This window comes from Ascaphus truei, chromosome 4, assembly GCF_040206685.1.
Source record: "Ascaphus truei isolate aAscTru1 chromosome 4, aAscTru1.hap1, whole genome shotgun sequence".
Lineage (NCBI taxonomy): Eukaryota > Metazoa > Chordata > Amphibia > Anura > Ascaphidae > Ascaphus > Ascaphus truei.
In genome coordinates this window covers 12,754,310-12,777,799 of record NC_134486.1, presented here as the reverse complement: position 1 = coordinate 12,777,799, position 23,490 = coordinate 12,754,310, and the positions used below count along the sequence as shown (strand labels likewise).

Genomic DNA, 23,490 nt, shown 5'->3' with positions numbered 1-23,490 from the left:
CTAGTGGCAAATGCCGCAGGGCCCTGGAAAAAATATGGATATCTTAGGTTAAGAGATCTGGAGGGTATACCGAACAGAGTTAAATCATTCGAACAAATTAGATCTGAAAAAAACATCCCACATTCCGAATTTTTTCGGTACCTCCAGATACGAGCGTTCTTCGCCAAAAACTCCCCCTTCCCACCATTAACCACATTCGAAAAGCTCTGTCTGACGAAAACAGACACACAGGGACTTACATCGCACATCTATAGAGAAGTGATCGGTTCTGGGAGCTCACAGCAACGACAAAAACTGACGTACCAACTTAGATGGGAAACAGATATTGGGGAGGAATTGGAGGAGGACGACTGGACTGCTATAATAGAGGCTACTGCCAAGAGCTCCATATGCACTACTTTGAAGGAGAATGCATATAAAGTATTGATGAGGTGGTACCTCACCCCATTAAAATTATCAAGGTTTGTCACAGGATACTCCCCGCTGTGTCCCAAACAGTGCGGAGAATCGGCGGACCTGTTGCACATGCTGTGGTCTTGCCCTCGGATCTCACACCTGTGGGATGAAATTAGACATTGGATCCAGAGGATCTTTGACCTCACAATTCCCCCTGATCCATGGCTGTTCCTATTGAACAGACCATGGAAGGGTCTTTCAAAATCAGGTAATAAACTAGTTGCACATTTTGCAACAGCAACGAGGTGCGAGATCGCAGCTATGTGGAAACAACCAGAGATCCCAAATATCCCAAAAATTCGGAATCGATTATGGTACATATGCCAGATGGAGAAATTGACGAGTCTGGTCAATAACACTGGTGAAAAATATCTAAAAGTCTGGACGCCTTGGCTGGAACAGACAGACATCCCGGGGGTTGAGGTAGCCACGATATGGCAGTGATTATTCCAAGTGCATTCTCGTACAAAGTAAGCGGAACGGACTACGAGACCTAGTTGAGGACACACCATGTGAACACTTTGCGCGGCCCTAGAAGTCGGCAAACAAACGGTGTATAGTAAATCTACCAGCCACCTATGGGAAAGTGGCAGTGCAGCGTGCCCGCGCCCCCCCCCTCCCCTTCCCTCCTTCCCACCCTCCCCCTCCTTAATTTACTTTTTTTTTGTGTTGTTCCCCCAAGTTTAACCTACTGGTTTTAGAGATATCATGTGCAACGCATGAACGCTTGTGGCTCCAGAAGGAGAATGTAGCAGTATCGTACATGACTGTAATACTGTGAATGTTCGTGTTATTTGTATTGCGATGCTATTTATATTGAAAATATTCCAATAAACTTGAAGTTATAAAAAAAAAAAAAAAATACAAAAATCTGCATTTTTGTGACTGATTAATGGATTAATCCGCGGCTAAAAGGAGCTGGCCAATCTTCAGCAGATTGAAATTTGACCGCAAAATTCTGCCATGTCTATTTCTTATCCTTGGTGGGCCGGACACCAGTAGCTCACACGCTACCTTAGACTTATCAACTCAATATAGTTCTTATTGAAATCCTTTGGGCTGACAGACAATTACACCACTCTCTACCATAGCCCCATTTTAAGCGTTTTCTGCGGGACAGATCTTTAGTGATCAGGGGAAAAAAAGAATCAGCCTTTTTTTAAACATCTCCACCAAAATCCGCAGCTGAAGGGAACTGGCTAGTCTGCAGTGTATTCAAATTCCGGTCAATTTTCGCCGATGTCCAGTAACACCAAGATTGAACGCCATGTTCTGTATCAGGACTTCTGGCAAGAGAGTGCAGCATCATGAATCCTGCTTTATAACCAATTTACTCTGAGAAATCTGTCTCTATATGCCTTAGAATAAAATACCTTAATTGTTAGTGCTGTATTTGCTTTGCTGTTAAAAACCAATTAACATTATTCTTCATCAGACATTTGCACTAAAAGAACTGAACTTTGATGTGTGAGTGTAATGCGTGAGGCTCATAATGCTTAAATTGCTAATGATGGAGTGTCCAATAAATGTGTCCACTTACATTTTTCTGCACCCTTTCATTGATTGTTTTAAGTGACTGTGAATTATGTATATTTCCAAGATTTACTGTCCCTAAACTTTTACCACATGACAAAGAGTCAACGCACACTGGGGTTTTTCCACGGAAGCAATTACAAATAGCAGATTGCTGCCTGCTGAATTTTGCAGCTTCCATTATTATTTTGTGGCACTGCTACAACTGTTACCGTTTCTAACAATCCAGATTAAATAGTCACTAAGGATGAAAATGCATTAACATTCAACTTCATTACCTTTGCAAAGCAAAGACAATGGAGGGGTTAAGGAACAACAGCAGCTTTATTGAAGGCAGTGGGTGTGGGTGAAGTAGGTACTTGGCCCTTCATTCACCCCCTCTGACCCCAATAAACATTACAATATGTACTACCCACCAATACACAACCCATCCCCTTTGCCCCCACATAAAACCATAATTGAATTATTTATACACATGATTGATACCAGAGTCCAGCAGGTGTCTCCGGGTGGTCCCCGCAGGTGTCTGGGGGCCACAAAGGGTCCCGGGTGGTTCCTGTGGGTGTACGGGGGTCCTCAGGTGTTCCCCACTGGTTTCTGGGGGCCCCTAGGTGTCACAGGAGACCAGGTTTATTAATACCTTTTTATACGGGGATCATTGATTGAGCGAAACAAGGAGGTAAAATAAATTGTAATTTATTTCACGAAAAGACATACACACAATGTAACACAATTTACAAGGTTAACACACCTACTGGGTGTGATGGTGAAGGGGTACCCAGGCCAGTAAATAAAGGTATTATGCCCGGCAGGGTGCCCCTAAACCATATTGGGGAATTGTGATTGTCAGCTCTTCAACCCAATCATGGCATGTAACTGCATTTGTAATAAAGATGTATGTGTATTTTTACTGTTCCAGGAGTGCCAACCATTGGAGAAGTGCAGGGCGTGAGTTTCAGGGGTGATTTTATGGTAAAATTTGTCAGGGTGTGTTTGGGTATGAGGGGGCCAGTGTTGCGGGTTACCTCGAAACATGTACTCAGGAATCCCCCCAGATTCCAGAAGACATGAGGAACACAGACCTCCGGATAAAATCCTCCCTAGAAAGCATAGATGTGTAGAACGCTAGTACATCAGAAAGACAAGTCCTTAGTGTATTCGTAACATCTGCAGTTGAGAAGCTCCCAATAATCTGAATAACACAATAAAGTTACCCTAATAGGGTTTAAGGGACTAGTACTTAATGCCACAGGCACCAATAAAGAATTGTACAATAAATGTCCCATGTAGTGAGAATGAAGGGGTATGGCAACCCACAGGTATAACTCACTTTTGAATTGCAGAATCCAGGGGAGTGTTCTTCAGCAGGTATCAATAGCATGCAGTACACCAGTAACAGGAGCAGTTTGCAGCTCACCGCCAAATCTCCATGCTTCAGCACAGACCAGAACAGTAAGACCGGGCAGGGGAAGGAATCAAATGGAAAAGCAGGATAGAAATCCCAGAAGCAGCGCTTCAGCATGTTAGATACATACGTAGGCAATTAATATCAATGTATAACCAAGATAAGGAGAAATAGAATAAAGCTATGTCAAGTATTGGACCCAGTGCAATTGAAAGCAGGAATATTCAATAAGATATAATGTCTTTAGGTGAAGAAGTATCCCAAAAATTGATGGCACTTCACCAGACCAGAAAAAACAATACAGACCGGCGCCTTAGAGTCCAAATAGTGGGATAAATAAAAGTCCAATGGATGGCTTAGGATATCCAATAGATGACAATCAAGTCCAGTGGACAGCAGATTCCTCAGCAGCAAACAATGTATGATATGCAGGGGAGACAAAAGAACAAGATCATAGTGTACCTAAATATGGTTAGAACATGTAACACATAAACAAACAGGCACATACAACAATAAACATGTAGGTTGACTAATAACAATTTATTTTAATGAACACAATAAAATTCAGCAACTGATTGCGAGCAGATCCAGGATCCGGTTGTGCAAAACCGGAATCCTACTTACAGCCAGTCCTCAGGATAAGCGCAGATATAGGGATTAAAGATGATCCGGCGGTGGGTGATACTGGATGCGTGCCTGTATGTGATTCCCCGCAGGTGACTCCTCAGTAAGTATAGGCAGACTTGCCTTCCGCTCCACGAGGCGCCCTCCGCTCGCGGCCGGAACTGCGTCACAGCCCGGATACACGTCACAGGGGGCGGGACACCGCTCCGAATCTCCCATCCTCGCCGGGTCTCGCTGACAATATAATCCAAAATCCAAAATTGCTGCTGTTCCAGGGACTGCTATAGCGATCTGCTCATCTGTCAGTTAAAAGCTGATGAATGATACTCAAAGGCCCAACGCGTTTCGTGCGCAGATATCAAATATCAAACAATAAATGTAAATACAAGAATATTGTAAAAGACACAGAACATATGCAGATATCAGATGTCTATCACTGAACAAGTATAAGCAAACCCTCTTCCTGGTTTTGATATTTGATATCTGCTTATGTGATTTGCCCTATTTAGACTTTAGATTTATATCATTAGCTGAGTGTGGGATTATTTGACAGTGGGGAGGGAAGGCTTAGGGAAGTACCTCTGGGACCCTTTGGGACCAGGGGGAATGGGCCAGATGAAGAGGTCACCCCTCGAAACATCGCCCCCCTAGTTTGCTTTCCTTTTTCCATTTTTGTGATTTTTTGCTTTTCTTTTGTGTTTTTTCCCCTCCTCCTTCTTTCCCCTCTACCCCCTTTTATTTTTTGATTTTCTCTATGGTGATATTTATACTTGCATTGGCGTATTGGCTATTGTTGCTATATTTTCAGTTTATTATTAGTGTCATTAAATTATTCATATTCCCTACACTGGTATTTGCTTATATCTGTAGCTATGAGACAGAGAGTGCAGGTACTATATTTTGATTTGTTAGTACTTCTGAAGGGAATTAGGGTCCCTTCCTGTTCCGTGCATCCTGCAACCTTGCTGAGTCAGTGTGTCAGAGTGCTGTCTATCACCCCCCCCCCCTTTTCTACACTAGTCAAAGACAGTTTTCGGCTCTGTTTGCGCACAACTCCCGCTCCTGGAAAATTTTGCCTGGAGACTCTATTTCTAAAGATTTTGTTTTGGAAGTAGAAGATTTCGTTTTGCCCCGTCCCAGTAAGTGTATTTCAAGTGTTTTTTGTCAACTATTGTGTGTGTGTTCATTCTGTAAATAATTCACAATTTATTTTATCTCTTGCTTTGCTCAGTCAAAGGATTCGGGTAATTTTGATATTAAAAGTTCTGTCTACCGTGACACTGGGAACGGGGCTAACGAATAAGTCTATCCTCAGAATGAAATTCTCAAAAATTACCACTTTATGAGCCCTTTTCCTTGACCGGTACAGTAGTTACTCACGAAAGTCCTGGAACTGATTTCGGCATGCAATGCCAGATGCGACAGATGCGATCACTACATTCTCAAAGGCAGGACTTAGAAACTTTTCTGAGTTCAAAATCCTTGAAGCCGGCTTGCGTCTATTTAGTCCAGAGCATCTTTGAATTTGCCGCTGTTGGTTTGGCGCTTGAAATCTGCGCTCCTAATTGGCTGCAAGCTCACTTAAGTCTTTCAGGCTCTCATTCACTAACCAGTGCAGCCTATAAGAGCATGGGAATTCTCCTTCCAGCCAATCACCGATTTGCCGGTATTGTAAAGCCGGGAGGGCACCTTTTCTCAGTCTGTAAAGGGGCATGTGCCAACCTGACACTTCTGCCTTTTTGCATACTGAGCCCACCTGCTGCCCAGCTCCAAAGAGTCTAGGTTCTGGCAAATTATTGCCGGATAGACTTGTGTTAGCCAAGGATGTGGGTACTCACGCAGAATTGCAGTATCCCTCCTGTTCTAACACCTTGGCATCCCTGAGGCTTTCAATACGGACTCCGCACAGACACAGTGGCACCAAGGTTCGTAGCCATCTAGGTTTTCCGGAATCTATGACTTGGAAATCCCTCAGTTCATATACAGGTTTTCAATAAATATGCCCATTAAAAATATAACCATTTAATAAAATATATTGTGTCCTGTCTTCTGTGTGCTAAAATATGTAAATTCCTATTCTGGTGTCAGAGATGAAATGAGTGTATAATTCACCTACATTCACTAGCCTCATTCTTGGAACACTTTATAAAAATAACTTTTAAAACTTTTAGACAATGCAATCATGCTCAGCTTTATCACTTAGCTGGAGCATCCCCCTGAACCCCTACACTAGGTTCAGGGCACCTGGGCATATATCTGGGTACCTCTGCTATACTGGGGAACCCCTGCTACATTAGAGACTCTGTGTATAGCTGCAGATATAGTTTATCCCCTTCAAACCCATTTACCATGTCTGGATGATGCTGCAGCAGGGATCTTGGCGTGAGTCGTAATAGCGCTTTCAGAGTCAGAGTTTAATGTGCTTGGCTGTAATCTGGAACCCCGATACATAGACACATTCTGTAAAGACTTTCTCCGACAAACTGTAACACCTGTATGCCCACAGACCTGACCAGTCCCCAATACTGAGGTGGGAAGGGTATTATCACGCACCCACAGCAGTGAGGGCATGTCCGGAGTGTGGTATGGCATTCCCGGGCCTGTAGAAAGATGGTTAATAATACTTGCAAAGCCTTTGGGGTTCAGAGTAAGAGTAGTGGTTTCCATGTGCCAGGGTCCAGGTATATAGAGATCAGGATCGTGATGTTCATAAGCCAGAGTCCAGGGATCACAGAAGTTAGCAGAGTCGTATTCGTAAGCAGGTTCCAAGGGCAGTAGCGAGCAGGCTAATCCAGTACAAGCAGAGGTCAAGCCAGGGAAATCTAGGGGTAAGCAGGAGCAGGAACAGATGCTGGAAAACACAGGAGAGCCAAGCATAGGACTGCACACACAGAGGTTACAAAGAACTATGCAGAGCAATGATAGACAGGACAGTCAGGGTTTATAAAGGAGGGAACACCAGTGGGAGAGAGAGGAGGAGCAGAAGTTGAAGTGGGAGGCAGCAGGGATAGGTGAGGAGGAGAAGAGGAGGACCCAGGTGAGCCAGTGAGGGAGAGAGCCTGAAGGGTATGAGAGGAGGAGCCAGGGGGCTGAGAGAGCCTACAAGAGGAGCGTGTGCGCGCCCTCTGTAAGGTGAGAGTGCACACGCACAGGCTGTGTCATGAGGCGCGCGGAGCGCCGCGCCACGGGGACATCTGCCGAGGGTAGAGAAAGGACAAGAGGGGAGACCGCAGGAGGTAAGGAGGCAGGAACGGGAGATGAGGGGGCCTTGAGCAGGAAGCACCGCGACGGGGAACGGGAACGCAAGAAGGTGCGCGTGTCTTGCGGGGTGTACGCGCAGATGCCGAGAGAGCGTCAGAGGCTGCCGCAGAGGGGAGAACGGGTAAATAAGGGACAGGAGAGGCAGGCATGAGCGGAACTTCAGGGATACATAGAGGGGAAGGACTCCCATGAATCATCACAGTATCCCACCCTTGAGGATCGATCTCTGAACGATCCAACCACGGCTTCTGGGGAAATTTTAGATTGAACTGCTGAAGAAGCTTGGGAGCATGGATGTGACGTTCTGGAACCCATGAACGTTCCTCTGGGCCATACCCCTTCCAGTGGATGAGGAACTGAAGCTTGTTTCTTGACAAACGAGGGTCGATTAAAGAGTGAATTTCGTACTCTTGTTGTCCTAGGGTAGAGATTGGGTTGGTTTTTGGGAAGGATCTGGAAAGTGTGAACTCTGGATGAAAGTCTTGAGTAGGGACAAATGAAATACGGACGGGGTCCTCATGGTGGGAGGTAGTGCTAGACAGTAGGCGACTGGATTGATCTTTTCTGTTATCTTGAAAGGGCCAAGGAATCTTTGGGCCAACTTTGGAGATGGAGTTTTAAGCCTAATATTCTTAGAGGAGAACCAAACTCTGTCACCCGGTTTAAATGAAGGACCAGGTTGGCAATGTCAATCCGCTTTAGTTTTTTTCCTAGAGACGGCGGTTTGTAGAGACTTAAGGATCCTTTTCCAAGAATTCTGAAGGGTCGTAACATGGGAGTCTGCAGCGGCAACGCCAGAAGGGGGGGAGGAGAGGGGAAGGGTGCTAGGATGAAAAACAAAATTGATGAAAAAAGAAGACTCTTGTGTAGATTCATTGTTAAATGAGTTGATAGCAAATTCGGTTCATGGTAACAGGTCCACCCAGTTGTCTTGTGACTCAGAGACAAAACATCTAAGATATTGCTCTAAGGTTTGATTCATCCTTTCAGTCTGACCATTGGTCTGAGGGTGGTATCCGGAAGAAAAAAGAAGAGAAATTCCGAGTCTCTGGGAAAACGCCCGCCAAAACTTAGAGATAAATTGAGAACCTCTGTCAGAGACAATCGAAATGGGATCGCCATGTAATCTGAAAATCTCCTTGTAAAAAATATCTGCCAAAGTAGCAGAATTAGGTAGACCCTTGAAGGGAATAAAGTGTGAGTGTTTAGAAATTCTGTCTATTACGACAAGAAAGGTATTCATTCCTTTGGAATTGGGAAGTTCGACAATGAAATCCTTAGAGATGTGTTTCCAGGGTTGCTCCGGATGGGAAGAGGCATGAAAAGACCCGAAGGTTTGTGATGGGCAGTTTTACTCTGGGCACATACCGGACAAGCACTAGTGAAATAAAAAATGTCCTTGTGCATCTTAGGCCACCGAAATGTCCGTTTAATAAGATCCACTGTCCTCTTGAAGCCTGGATGACCGGCAGACCTAGAAGAAAGATCCCCAAAGTAAGATCTTGTGGCGAAATGTGGAGATGCGTATAGACGTCTCGCTTGTACCCTGAACCTGCTGGGAATATGAAGAATCCAATGCAGTGTTTGTTCCTGCAACGCACAGCAAAAAAGGGGTAATAGCAGGTCTGGCAAAAAATTCTTTATTCAAAGGGACATAAAAACGGAAGGCTGCAACCTTCTACGCGTTTCGTGCAATCAGATGCACTGTATCAAGAAGTGAATTTAATATGGTACATACAACATTATATATAGCGCGTCAGTCTGCCGATTTGGCGCCAAAAACTTACTAATTAGTGACCTCATACTTGATTAGAGATGTGTGACAGCCGCGCTGCGCAAGCGCCAAGCAGACCGCCTAGTTACCCAGTCACACTACGAGAAGCGTGCCTAACAACACACAGATCGGTGACACGCACCACAGGGCAATGGAAGGCCAACTCTCGCGAGATGCGGCTCAGGCAGGCCACGTCCGCTCGCGCATGCGCAGACAGTGCTTGAAGAGAAAAAATCAACCAGTATGTTAAACGCGGACAAAGTCCCGCGAGAAGGGACCAAGGAGGTCCTGAATACTCGCACATACGTACAAAATGCACTTAATAGGGTTAGTAACTACAAGAAATCATTGAATAAACAATTAATAATAATTAAAATGTGCCACCAGTTACTGCTAGAGGGCCAAGTGTGGGCTCTTCTCATGTATGAATAAGAACACCCACAGATATGCCATATCAGAAAAGGGGATATATATAAAGTGTATATACATTTAAAGAGCAAAGTGCAGGGACTGGTCAATATTGGTGAGCCCAATCAGGCAGACTGCGCCATATATTTACAAAACATACACTAATAATACAATCTAATCACAAACAAAATAAATAAAAATCAAATGAAAAAATAATTCTAATCTAATACCTATATTAAAAACATATATATACAGCCTTCCAGTAAGGCAGAGGATAACTAAATTGACTAATTGTTCTACTGTATAACAGAGATATAAACTCATAGAGAAAAAAACTCATAAAGAAAAAACACATATAGTACTCAAATATACCTATAATAAATAAAGGATATGATTATGATTTTATATTTAAATTCCTTGTTGCACTAGGTGATATTCTTTGAGTACAGTAGTGTGACATAACTAATTGTTTGAAGTCATTAATGACTCATCAAATTATTTCATAAAACTTATTTGATCACAATAGGGATCTGAAATTATTATTCGTGGGACAGTTATATAGTTAGGAGAAGTACACCATCATATATTATTCAAGTATTACATCAGAATATTTGTCTAATCTTGAGAGAAAAATAAACAAGTTTATATATATAAAATTATTAAAATACATATATATAAAAAAGAAGAAAAGACCAGTCTGTTTGCTGAATCGTTCAGGTCAAAAAATGATTAATGCTCCATTCAATGTTCATTCCGTCTGGAAACCGGGTTCTAAGCATGAATATCCAGAATGACTCTCTGCAATCTAACCGTTTGACCTGATCACCCCCCCTTACTTTTGGTAAGATTTTCTCAATGCCCATAAAAGAAAAGTTCTCAATGCCCCCCTTCCCACATTCTGAAAAATGTTTAGAAACAGGATGCATTAAGTCTCCCTTCTTAACGAGTCTACAATGCTCCTGCATTCTGATTTTTAGGGCCCTTGTTGTCCTTCCGACGTATCTTTTCCCACAGCCACAATTGATGACATAGACCACAAAGGACGTATTACAATCAATAAAACTATTAATGTTAAACCGTCTATGGGGGCTGTGGGAAAAGACACATCTGGAAGGTTTCATATATTTACACACATTGCAATTGTTGCATCTGAACGATCCCTTTGTAATGAATGTGTTTGTATTAGTGATTAGATCAGGAATAACACTTGGGGATACATAGTTGGCTATGGTTTTCGCTTTCCTATACACAATCTTAGGTCCCTTTTTGGTGTACTCACCAAGAATAGGGTCCATACGTAATAGACCCCAATGTTTATTGATTATCCTATTCACTTGGCCACTGGCCTTGCTGAATTGTGAGATAAACAAGGGGGATGTGTTTCCCAACCCTTCCATATCTCTTTTATGGCCACCGTCCTTCACCCTCGATCCTTTAATGGGAAGCAATGTATTTCTATCCCTTCTAGTTATTTCATCCACTATGGATTGGAGGGTCTCCCTGTCATAACCCCTTTCAATAAAACGATTAGTGAGAGCCTCAGACTGGGACAGGAACCTGCTAAGAGTGGAGCAGTTCCTCCACAGTCTGAGGTACTGACTTTTGGGAATGCCAGTAATTACCGATCTGGGGTGACAACTGTCCGCCCTAAGAATTGAGTTCCTTGAGTTGCTTTTCCTAAAAATGTCTGTTTGAATCTATTGATTCATATCTACAAATAGTAGAATGTCCAGGAAGCTAATGTGATGTGGATTGAAATTAGAAGTGAATTGAATATTAAGATCATTATCATTAACATATTCGAAAAATAATTTTAAAGTGTCTGTGCTCCGTGCCAAATGATAAGTAAGTCGTCAATAAAACGTTTGTAAAAAACAATATTGTGTCTAAATTTATTTGTGCTATTATAGATGAAAACATGCTCCCACCACCCCATAAAAAGGTTCGCATAAGAGGGGGCAAAACTTGTTCCCATTGCTGTTCCCCGCTGTTGTAAGTAAAATTGGTGCTCAAAAAGAAAATAATTGTGCGTGAGAAGAAAAAGAATGGATTCAGTGATAAAAGTGGTCATTAAGATTGAGCTCCCTGGACATTCAATGAAATGGCGAACAGCCGTCAACCCCAGATCGTGCTCTATAAATGAATACAGGGAGACCACATCCATAGTCACCCATAGAAAGTCAGGTTTCCATGAGATACTTTCCAGTTGTACCAATAAATCCCCAGAATCGAGGATAAAGGACGGCAAGGCCCTAACAAATGGCTGCAAATAAGAATTAACATAACGGGATAAGCCATCTCCCAAAGATCCAATGCTAGAGACAATTGGCCGACCAGGAGGGTCGACCAATGTCTTATGGATCTTTGGGAGATGGTGAAAGATAGGGATAACCGGATGGGGGTTAACAAAGAATCCAATCTCTTTTTTATTAAGAACTTGAGTTGCAGACCCTAAATCAATAAGATCCAACAATTCCTTCAAAAAGGGAGCAGTTGGATCATATGGTAGTTCAGAGTAGGAGGACACATCCCCAAGTTGGCGAAAAGCTTCCTTGAGATATTCTGTCCTACTCTGAACCACCACGGCACCCCCTTTATCTGCATTTTTGGTGACTAACATAGGGTTATTTCGTAATGTCTTAAGGGCCAGACGCTCCACCCCATTCAAATTGTCATTGCTTAAACTGGAAAATGAAAAACCCTGAGCCAAAAGCCTAAGGTCACGAATGACCAGGTTTTCGAACATGGAAAGATAGGGGCCTTTGACAAAAGAGGGGTAGAAAACAGACTTTTCTTTAAACTTAGAACCCCAGTCACCAAAAGTATAGGTCTGGGAATCCTCAACATAATTACCCTGTTCAGCAAGATCGTCCAAGTCTCTCAAGGCACATATATCTTGAAAAGAGTCCAGAGAAACCTGAAGAGGGGGAGTATCAGAAGTTGCTTGGGGTGAGGCAGAGCCAATGGAATTCCCCAGAGGAAGATCCTCAGGAGAAGTCTCAGTCAGAGATTTGTCTCCACTATCATGCTGATGAAAAAAAAAAATTAAAGTTAACTTGCGGACATACTTGTGTACATCCACAACTGTTCCAAAAAGATCAATGCCCATGGAGGGCGCGTACTTCAACCCTTTGTTGAGGAGAGAAATCTCTGACTGGCAGAGATTATGCACTTGGAAGGAAGAATAGGTTCCGTGGATTCATTGGATTCGTTCTCCGTGGCGAACTGGCGAGAGAGAGCATCTGCTTTGATATTTTTTGTACCTGGAATATACGAAATGGTATAGATAAAACGTGAAAAATAAAGAGACCAACAGGCCTGACAGGATCCCAAACGACGAGCCCCCTCAATATACAGCAAATTTTTGTGGTCGGTGAGGATGGCAATAGGTTCCTTAGTGCCTTCTAAAAGATGCCTCCACTCCTGAAGAGCCAACTTAATGGCCAGTAGCTCACGATTCCCAACATCATAGTTTCTCTCGGCAGACGAGAATTTCCGAGAAAAAAAAACACAGGGAGGGAGTTTTTCTTGGGGGGAGGACCTCTGAGAAAGAACTGCAATGGCTCCCACATCTGAGGCGTCAACTTCCAAAGTGAAGGGAAGATAGGTACAGTATCAGGAGGACGTAGGATGGGTGCAGAGACTAAGGCTTTTTTGAGGAATTCAAATGTGTCAATAGCTTTGGAGGACCAAGACGTGGGGTCGGCACTTTTTTTAGTCAAAGCAGTGATGGGGAGAGCAATGGAAGAAAAATTACGGATGAATTTCCTGTAATAATTGGCAAAACCAAGAAAACGCTGCACGGCTTTGAGAGAACTTGGCAGTGGCCAGTCGAAAACCGACTTCACCTTCTCTGGGTCCTCAGAAAAACCTTGGTTAGAGATAATATAGCCTAAAAAGGCAGTAGATGTCTGGTGGAACAAACATTTCTCCATCTTGGCGTATAGGCGGTTAGCACAGAGCCTAGAGAATACTAGTTTGGTATGGTGAATGTGTTCCTCTAAGTTTCTAGAAAAAATGAGAATGTCATCCAAGTATACGATAACAAATGTTCCCAATACATCCCGGAAGATGTCGTTCATGAACTCTTGGAAGACGGCAGGAGCATTGCATAATCCAAAGGGCATTACTAGATACTCATAATGTCCAGATCGCGTATTAAACGCGGTTTTCCATTCGTCCCCCTCCCTTATGCGGATGAGATTATAGGCCCCTCTTAAATCAAGCTTGGTAAAGATAGAGGCTCCCTGGAGGCGATCGAACAGTTCAGAGATTAAGGGAAGGGGATACCGATTCTTTACCGTGATTTTATTGAGTCCACGAAAGTCGATACAACGTCTTAATGATCAATCCTTCTTTTTCACGAAGAAGAAGTGTACCCCAGCGGGGGAGGTAGAATTGCGGATGAATCCTTTCTCCAAATTTTCTTTGATGTAAGACGTCATGGAATCCATTTCAGGAACAGACAACGGGTAAGATTTCGACTTTGGGAGAATGGTTCCTGGAATTAAATCAATAGGACAATCGTATGGACGATGGGGAGGTAAAACCTCAGCCTGTACCTTATTGAACACGTCCAGGAATTCATGATACACGGTTGGAAGAATCGAGAGATTGGAAGGGACAGAATCCAGACTGGCAAGAACCGCAACAGGAGGAACGGGAGAAGCAGACTCAGCGGAAGGAGGCCATTGGATAGGCATGGTGCCGGTCCAATCAATGCGCGGATTGTGGAGTTGAAGCCAAGGCAATCCTAAAATAAGTTGAACGGTAGGAGAATGGAAGATATCAAAAACAATTACCTCCTTATGACCACCGGCCAAGGTCAGTGTAAGAGGAATGGACTCCCAGATGATAAATGCTGGCTGGAGAGCATGACCGTCAATGACCTCGAGACCAATAGGTGATTTTCTCTTCACCATAGGAATTTGGTTCTCTGAGGCGAAGGTCTGATCCAGGAAGTTACCGCCAGATCCAGAGTCAATGAAGGCCTTTTCTTCCAGTAGGAGGTCAGGGCCCTCCAGAGTAGCAGGAAACAGGGATAGAGGGGCAAGAAGAGAATGTACCCAGTAGAAGCGCCTCTACCTTTACTGGGTGTTCCCGTTTCCCGGCTTCAGGGAAAAGTTCTGGAGGCGATGTTCCAAAGAACCACAGTAGAAACAGAGTCAATTCTGACGGCGTCGCATTCTCTCCGCGGCCCGAAGTTGTTGGCTACCGATTTGCATCGGCTCCGGAGAGTCCAACGCCAGGAGAGGCGAAGAGGGCGACCTGTGTGAGACAACAGGGGAAAAAAGAGAACGAGAACAGTGTCTCTCGTGCCGTCATTCCTGGGTGCGCTGGTCCATTCGTAAACTGAGGGTAATCAACTCCTCCAAGGAAGAAGGCCGGGCATGAGTAGCAAGATCATCCTTCAAGGTATCAGAGAGACCATGCCAGTAAGCGGCGGCGAGCGCCTCATCATTCCAGTGTGTCTCCACGGCGAGGGTACGGAACGCAGATCGCGTAATTGGCAGCCGATCTTGGAGCCTGTGAAATATGGAAGAGAGAGAATGCGGCCATTTTGCGCCGTGCGGGAGTGTCAAATATTTGCTGTAATTCACGCCTAAATTTGGAGTAATCTTGTGTCAATTCCCTCTTGTGTTCCCAGAGGGGAGAGGCCCAAGCGAGGGCGTCACCGGTGAGCAGAGCATAGATGTAAGCCACCTTAGAATGGCCAGTAGGAAATTGAGAGGGAGACATTTCGAATTGCACCTCGCATTGGTTAAGGAAACCGCGACAAGTGAGGGGGTCCCTATCATAACGATTAGGCGGTGGAATTCGGGGTCCAGCGTTAGCATAAGTCATAGCAACAGGAGGTGACAGAACCATAGGAGACTCCTGAAGGGAGAGGTTAGCAAGCTGCTGGGAAACAGTGGACTAGTAGAAATTGATAAACAATTTATCCCATCAGGTGCATCAGAAATGATGTGGTAGTCGCTGCAGACATGAATACATAATGTGTGAATATATAGCACGATATAGCAACTGGCCCAGCTCTGGGCACCAATTGTTGCAGACACTCACGGTTAGGAGAATAAAAAGCGCCTTGGCTCGGTCCTCAGTATCTTCATTGTTGCACCGCCAACCCTTCCGTGACTGTGACGTTACGTGGGGCGGTCATGTGACTGGCGGTGATCTCCTCCGGGAGCAGCGACTACCCGGCGTGCAGTCCAGCAGGGAAATGCAGGGAAACTCCTCCAGCAGCAGCAGGAATTACAGCAGAGCACAGCCGTAAAGCAGACAGGGTGTAGACGTGGGTGGTGACTAAAAAAAGTTTATTGCAACAGACATGTGTAGCTGATGGATCCTCTGACGCGTTTCAGCCCTCAGGCCTTTGTCAAAGAAGTCTGCAGAGTCGTATTCATAAGCAGGGTCCAAGGGCAGTAGCGAGCAGGGTAATCCAGTACAAGCAGAGGTCAAGCCAGGGAAATCTAGGGGTAAGCAGGAGCAGGAACAGAAGCTGGAAAACACAGGAGAGCCAAGCATAGGACTGCACACACAGAGGTTACCAAGAACTATGCAGAGCAATTATAGACAGGACAGACATGGGGTTATAAAAGAGGGAACACCAATGGGAGAGAGAGGAGGAGCAGAAGGTGAAGTGGGAGACAGCAGGGATAGGTGAGGAGGAGAAGAGGAGGAGACAGGTGAGCCAGTGAGGGATATAGCCTGAAGGGTATGAGAGGAGGAGCCAGGGGTCTGAGAGAGCCTACAAGAGGAGCGTGTGTGCGCGCCCTCTGTAAGGTAAGAGTGCACACGCACAGGCTGCGTCATGAGGCGCGCTGAGCGCCACGGGGACATCTGCCGAGGGTGAAGGAAGGACAGGAGGGGAGACCGCAGGAGGTAAGGAGGCAGGAACGGGAGCCGAGGGGGGCCATGAGCGGGACGCACCATGATGGGGAACGGGAGCACGAGAAGGTGCGCGTGTCTTGCGGGGAGCACGTGCAGATGCCGAGAGAGCGTCAGAGGCTGCCGCAGAGGGGCGAACGGGCAAGGAAGGGACAGGAGAGGCAGGCATGAGCGGAATGTCAGGGAAACCTAGAGGGGAGGGAATCCCCTGAACCATCACACAAACCCACCCTGAAACTTGCAGCCTAGAAATCTCCCGATCCAAGCACCCTAGTAAAGGTAAAAGACAAATAGATCTTTAATGTCGCAAACGTTGCACACAGTCTCAACAATGTATTTTCGACATCTGGGGTCCCAGATCTGACATTTTAGGACCCCAACACATGAGTCAGAGTTAACCAAGTGGGCTTAACCTTTATTGTTGTGCCTGGTTAACCCCTTCACCGTCACATCAGGTGGATCCCATTGGTGTCTGGGGGGCCACAGGTGGTTCCCATGGGTGTCTGGGGGCCCTCGGTAGTTCCCACAGGTGTCTGGGGGTCCTTAGGTGGTCCCTGTGGGTGTCAGGGGTCCTTGGGTGGTCCCTTGTGGTGTCCGGGGGTCCTCGGGTGGTCCCCATGAATGTCCGGGGATCCTCGGGTGGTCCCTGGCCCACAGGATCAATCCTATTGCAAAAACAAATTAATGTGGCATACATTTCAATAAATAAACCTCCCTGCCACCCCCTACCACCCCAACACATATAGTACAGTAATGGGCAAAATACACATATGGATAATAGCTCATTTGCCCATTATTAAATCAAACATTAGGCTGCCAGCATAAATTAAGTAAATAAACCTTTCGACTTATCCCTGCCATTATGAAGGGTGTCCTCATAAGCATACTGCAGGACCATGTCCTCCATTGCCAGAAATAATACATGACATAAAACAATCTAATGGCGTCTAACCCCTTAATCACCTTAGAGGTTAATAACCACTATAGTAATTAAAGGGTTAACCCACCCTCCCCGCTACCCACCCTGGAGTCCTAACCACCCACCCCGGGCCCACTAAACGCACGCTGAACTCATTGATTGATTTTATAGTCGTACTTCATACCTATATAATATGGTCATGATAAGCCACTATAGCACTCAATGGTCACCCTAATTAAAAAGCATGAATGTCAAAAAAAACAATAATCAAACATGTACACAATCACATTAACACCACAATTCAAGAAATACAAACACTAGCCAGCAAATATAATAAATAAAAGCAGTAACCAAAAATAAATTCATTAATTTTAACCACTAGTCAACAAATTAATTAATTAAGAAAATCACTATCAAACACATGAATTGAAAGCAGGAGCCAACACACAAAATAATTAATAAAAAACAATAAACTATCGGAAACAATAATAAAACCAAGCCATGAAAATGACAAGCAATGTACAGTATGCCAAAATATAAACTGAAATAAAAAAAAATAACACTCAATAGAAAGTAAGAATTTACCCAAAAAGGCATTGGCTATCACTGTATTAATGTTTACCCTAAACGGACACAGATTAATATAATTGCAATAAATGGGCAATATAATAAACCTTAAAAGAACGAAATTCAATAATTAACCTGAAAAAGACAATTACTGTACATACATTCAATATTTGTCTTACAGTACCTTTAGAAGTCTTCACCCTCAGAATTCCGGTGTATGAGGAAGTTCTCAACCAAAGACATCATCCGCCGCCATCCTCGGTGACGATCAGCATCAGGTATAAAAAACCTTCTTTTTCCCATCCTCTTTCATCTTCTTTAATTGTTTTCTGCCATCTTGAATCTTCTTTCCTTGTAATCCATTCCCCATGTTAAATCCAAAATGGATGTTGTCTAGTCGGCATATTAAGCTAAAATGAGACGAAACAGGCCTTACATAAGGCCTGTGACGTCACATTTTAGGGTCAAATGGTACAGGTCCAATTCGATTAGGCGATTTATGATGTGACAGGCTATTTTATTTTTTTATGGATGTGACATAATCCCTTAAAGTGATGTTACATCCTTTGTTAAAAAATGGAACACATCACATGGTACAGGAACCAATATTATTGTCTTCAATCCCATTCGCTGTAGTACATGTGATATCACACATGTGGTTTTAAGATGGTGAAGTACCTCCCTTGGAGATGACGTCATACTCTTATTTTTTTTAAAGCCTGTCACTTGATACAGCGTCCAATCGGATTGGACCTGTACCATCTGACCCTAAAATGTGATGTCACAAGCCTTATACAGTATAAGGCCTGTTCAGTCTCATTTTAGCTTAAGATGCCAAAGAGTCAACATACGTTTTGGACTTACCATGGGTTACATTAGATCACAAAGAAAGAAGATGGAAGAAAGAAGATTTTTTTAACTGATGCTGATCATCACGGAGATGATGGCGGATGATGTCCTGGGTTGAGAGCTTCCTGATACGCTGGATTCGGAAGGCGAAGAATTCTAAATGTACAGTAAGATAAATATTGAATATATGTAATTTTATTTTTTCAGATTTTTTTATTGTATTTTTTTTTAATGTTTTTGATTGCCCATTGACTGCTAATGTATTGATCGGTGCCCCTTTAGAGTGCAGATAAATACAGTAACACACAATGGGGCCTATGCAGTAAGCGTTCATAAGCCACTTATCAAGCACTTATCACCCAAAATGCCTACTGCTATTCAGTAAGCAGTGATAAGTGGGTGATAAAAGACTGAATCGCTCAAAAACAATTGCTCATAAAAAAATCACTGAGGCAGCGGTGCTAAGTCACTATAACCGCTTTTCGGCATGTTCATAAACTCGCGCAATTCTAGTAGCAGTGATTAGGCTATGAACGCCTATCGCCGCTCTAGAATGGTGATTATATCACAAAATCCTCACGCCAGAAAACGTTGGCTTAAAGGTGTTGGAAACCTGTAGAGAAACGGCGAGATGGGACTTAGAAAAAAAATGCATTTTTCCTGCATAGGATTGTTGCCGGGAATCTCTTGAGCTGATATACAATAATATTAGCACCAGAGACCCCGGCATGAGCCCTATGCAATAAAAATGCATTTACAGTAAACTTCATTACCATAGCGGATAGCCTCAGGGACCCCCTACTTCCCGAGATACAGGCCCTGTTATGGGGTGCCGGTATCTCCTATGCATTTAAATGTCCACGTCACGTGACCATGGGAATAAAATGCATAGGAGATACCGGCACCCCATAACGGGGCCTGTATCTCGGGAAGTAGGGTGTCCCTGAAGCTGAAACCAATGCGGTTCAGCTCAGGAGACCCCCTGCTCATCTAAGCTATTAACAAAATTTAAATTTATACACATAAATTTCAGGTGATATTTGCACAGAGAGAGATGGCTCTCTCAGAGCAGCTCTCTCTGCAGCAGATACAAGTCGCCAGGTTAGGCCTTTTCAGAGGGTCATTCATCAGATCACCGGCTAATCGCCCGTTTTGTGAATTTTGCTATGACAGGTAATGAAGGCCCGATGATTTTTTTTATGACCCTTTAGTGCATAGGCTCCAATGCATTTTTTGGCAAATGCTTGTTTTGAATTGATTGTTATTTTTTCTATTTCTGTTTATTGTTATGACTAAATTGTTATGTATTTGTAGGGCTTGTTATTATTACATTTTAGGATTGATTAGGGGTTACATTTCTTTAATTGTTAACTGTTCTGTTGGATAGGTGTTTATTTAATGGTATTATTCTTGTGTTTTGAGCTTACATTAATTTCATAAATTATTTTGGTGTTAGATTAATTGTATTGATGTGTTGGCTAGGCTTTTTAGTTATTTTCTTCTTCTGGTGTTTAGGTGCTTGTGTATTTATTTTATTCTTGAATCTTTTTGGTGAGGTTGTTTTATTTCTTGTTGCCCATTGACTGCTATAGGGGCTTATCATTCCCATATTTTATGGGCATGATGTACCACTGTGCCAATCAATGGATAGAGGGTGGGATAGAGGCCCCCAGGTGAGTGGTTAGGCCTCCTGGGTGGGTATAGTGGGAAGGTAATCCCTTAATTACTATAGCGGTTATTAACCTCTACGGTGATTAAGGAGTTAGGGGCCATTAGATTGTATTTTTTTATTGTTATTTTCCTGCCAATGGAGGACATGGACCTGGAGGATGATGATGAGGACATCCTTCATATTGGCACTGTTAAGTGCAAGTTTTATTTACTCTATTTATGCTGGCTGGCTAATGTTTTATTTAGAATGGGCAAATGAGCTATTATCCATATCGGGATAAGAGTCATTTTGCCAAATCCTGTACTGTATGTGTTGGGGGGGAGGGATGGAGGTTGTTGAGGGTAGAGGAGGAGGGTAGTAGGGTTGTTGCATTTATCTATGTTTATTGGGGTAGAGTGATTGGGTAAAGGGATTAGTTGCAAAAAGGTGTGTGTTTAGGCCTACCGGGTGTGTAGCGGGACTGGTTAACCCCTTCGTTACCATAGCGGTTCCAACCACAGTGTTGGTGAAAGGGTTAGCTCCTCCCGCAACCTACCAGGAAAGCCTAAACACCCATCCTGGGCTACTACCCCCTTCATCCCTCCTCTCTGCCCCCCAATAAAAAGACTATTCAAGTTTAACTCCTTCATTGCATTAGCGGATACATGATATGGTAATTAAGCTGTATTAAAAAATAATAATACTAGTGTGCGTGAGCAGGGGGTCTCTGGAGCAGAACATCATTGATTTGAAATCCAGGGACGCCCTGCTTCCCGAGATACAGGCACCGTTATTGGGTGCCGGCATCCCCATACAATGTTTAAATGTCCCGCGTCACGTGACTAGGACATTTAACCTCATAGGAGATACCGGCAGCCCATAACAGGGAAGCAGGGGGTCCCCAGTGCTTAAATCAACGCGGTTCTGCTCCTTGAGGCCCCCTGCTCACGTACACTAGTATTAACATTTTTATTAAAACCCTGCGATCTCTTGCGAGATATGTACAGGGAGAGACGGCTCTCTCTATGCAGCTGGGCCAAATCGCACTAAGGAGAATTTTGAGTGGGGCTTGCGATCTTATCGCTGTTGACCGCACGGTTTGGGCACTTTCCTGCCTCATGGTTTGAGATTGGTCACAGAGCTTTCTGAATACCGTGGTAACTCATCTGACAAACCATTCAGCGGAAACATGCCAAACCTTGCGATGTAGCAGCAAAATTATCAAGGCTACTAGAATTAGCCCCTATATATCAACCTCATCAGTTGGTTCCTTGGCAGGCTCTTTTTTGTTCATTGGGTATGAAATCTTGAGGCTAATAACATAATGTACATTTTTTGCTTATTGAGTATAGTTATCTGTTCTCAGACCCTTGTCGATTTGTATGTTTAATGATACCACGTTAGTAATGCTGAGGTATGGATGCTAATGCAAAGCAAACTGTTTGAAATGTTTCCATGTAATGTAATGTTATAAATATTTGTAATTATTATTTTCTCTTGTCAGATATGGAAAACTGTTTGAAGTGCCCTGAGGATCACTGGCCTAATATAAGGAGAGATAATTGTATCCCAAGAATGATAGATTTCCTTTCCTATGAGGAACCACTAGGTGGCGGTATTGCAGTCCTTGCTGTTTCCTTTTCTGCTGTCACTGTTGCAGTGCTGGGGATCTTTATCAAGAACAAGGACACTCCAGTTGTACGAGCCAATAACCAGAACCTCAGCTACATCCTTCTTATCTCTCTTGCGCTGTGTTTTCTCTGTTCTCTGCTTTTCATTGGTCGTCCTCTGAAGGTGACCTGCCTGCTAAGACAAGTGGCTTTTGGGATTATTTTTACTGTTGCTGTGTCTTGTGTTCTGTCAAAAACCATCACAGTTGTCATCGCCTTTAATGCTATGAAACCCGACAGCAAATTGAGGAGATGGGTGGGGAGCAGAGTATCCAGCTGTCTTGTCTTCCTCTGCTCACTGGGGGAGGTTGTGATTTGCATTGTGTGGCTAATCCACTCTCCTCCATTTCAAGACTATGACACCCAATCAGAAGTTGGCAAGATGATATTACAGTGTAATGAAGGCTCGGTCACTATATTCTATTTCGCCCTCAGTTATATGGGACTTTTGGCTTTCTCAAGCTTTATTGTTGCATTCCTAGCAAGGAACTTACCAGACACTTTCAATGAAGCTCAGTATATCACATTCAGCATGCTGGTATTCTGCAGTGTTTGGGTCTCCTTTATCCCAGCATATCTGAGCACCAAAGGCAAATACATGGTGGCTGTGGAGGTATTTGCCATCCTGGCCTCCGGCGCAGGACTTCTGTGCTGTATCTTCATTCCCAAGTGCTATATTATCCTAATGAGACCTGAGCTGAATACTAAAGCCCATTTAACCATAAAAATGTAAAAAAAAATTATGGTTGGCGTCTTCTTATATACATCTAATATACTCCAAAGAAAGTTATGACTTAAAGGAACCAAAATATACTTAATACTCAAGTTAAACAATTTTGATCTATTTAATTTTAGGGTTAGTATACTGTAAGATGAAGAACAGGGAACCTCGCTCTAACCACTAAATATGGTAACATGTTAATACTGGGTGTGTGCTACCAGGGAAGTAGACGAATAGTCAAAACAAATGGGTTATGTTAAGAGGAACACGTCCCATAAACAGAAATCCCTTTAATGGTGCACAACAAAACCAAACAATGTATTAGTCTTGTGATGCAGAAAAGAGGACTGTTAAAACATAAACTTTAATAAGACTTAATTGTCATAAATGAATTGAAATAAAAATTAATTCCTCAAACACATAGATTCACCACCTTCCGGACTGTTTAACCATATACAGTATGTGCGCAATAGAGCAACGTTTCAAGGACTCCTGGCCCCTTCATCAGGCTTAATCATAATGTCCATCCAAGGAGGTTTAAATTGTCCCTGTGGATACACATGTGCCCCTGATCAGAGTCTCTCTGCACTGTGCAGCCATTACAGTGACGTCACACAGCTGCTGTTGGAGCTGGCTGCACTTCCTATCAGTACACAGGCAGAGCATCTGAAGCCTCACAGCAATACTGACAGACTGAACCATTAGGTCGCCGAGCATAGGAGATAAAGGAGCGGACCTGTGCAATGCACTCCAAAAGCAAAAGG

General features: G+C 43.6%; 1 protein-coding gene across 1 annotated transcript in view; it reads left to right on the top strand.

Moving 5' to 3' along the window:
* Positions 1-22,738, top strand: part of LOC142491847 (vomeronasal type-2 receptor 26-like) — a 31,421-nt gene extending 8,683 nt beyond the window's left edge. The window contains exon 3 of the mRNA XM_075594664.1: positions 21,840-22,738. Coding sequence (XP_075450779.1) covers positions 21,840-22,738 — 899 coding nt within the window. The remainder of the gene's footprint in view (positions 1-21,839) is intronic.
* Positions 22,739-23,490: the final 752 nt, after the last annotated feature.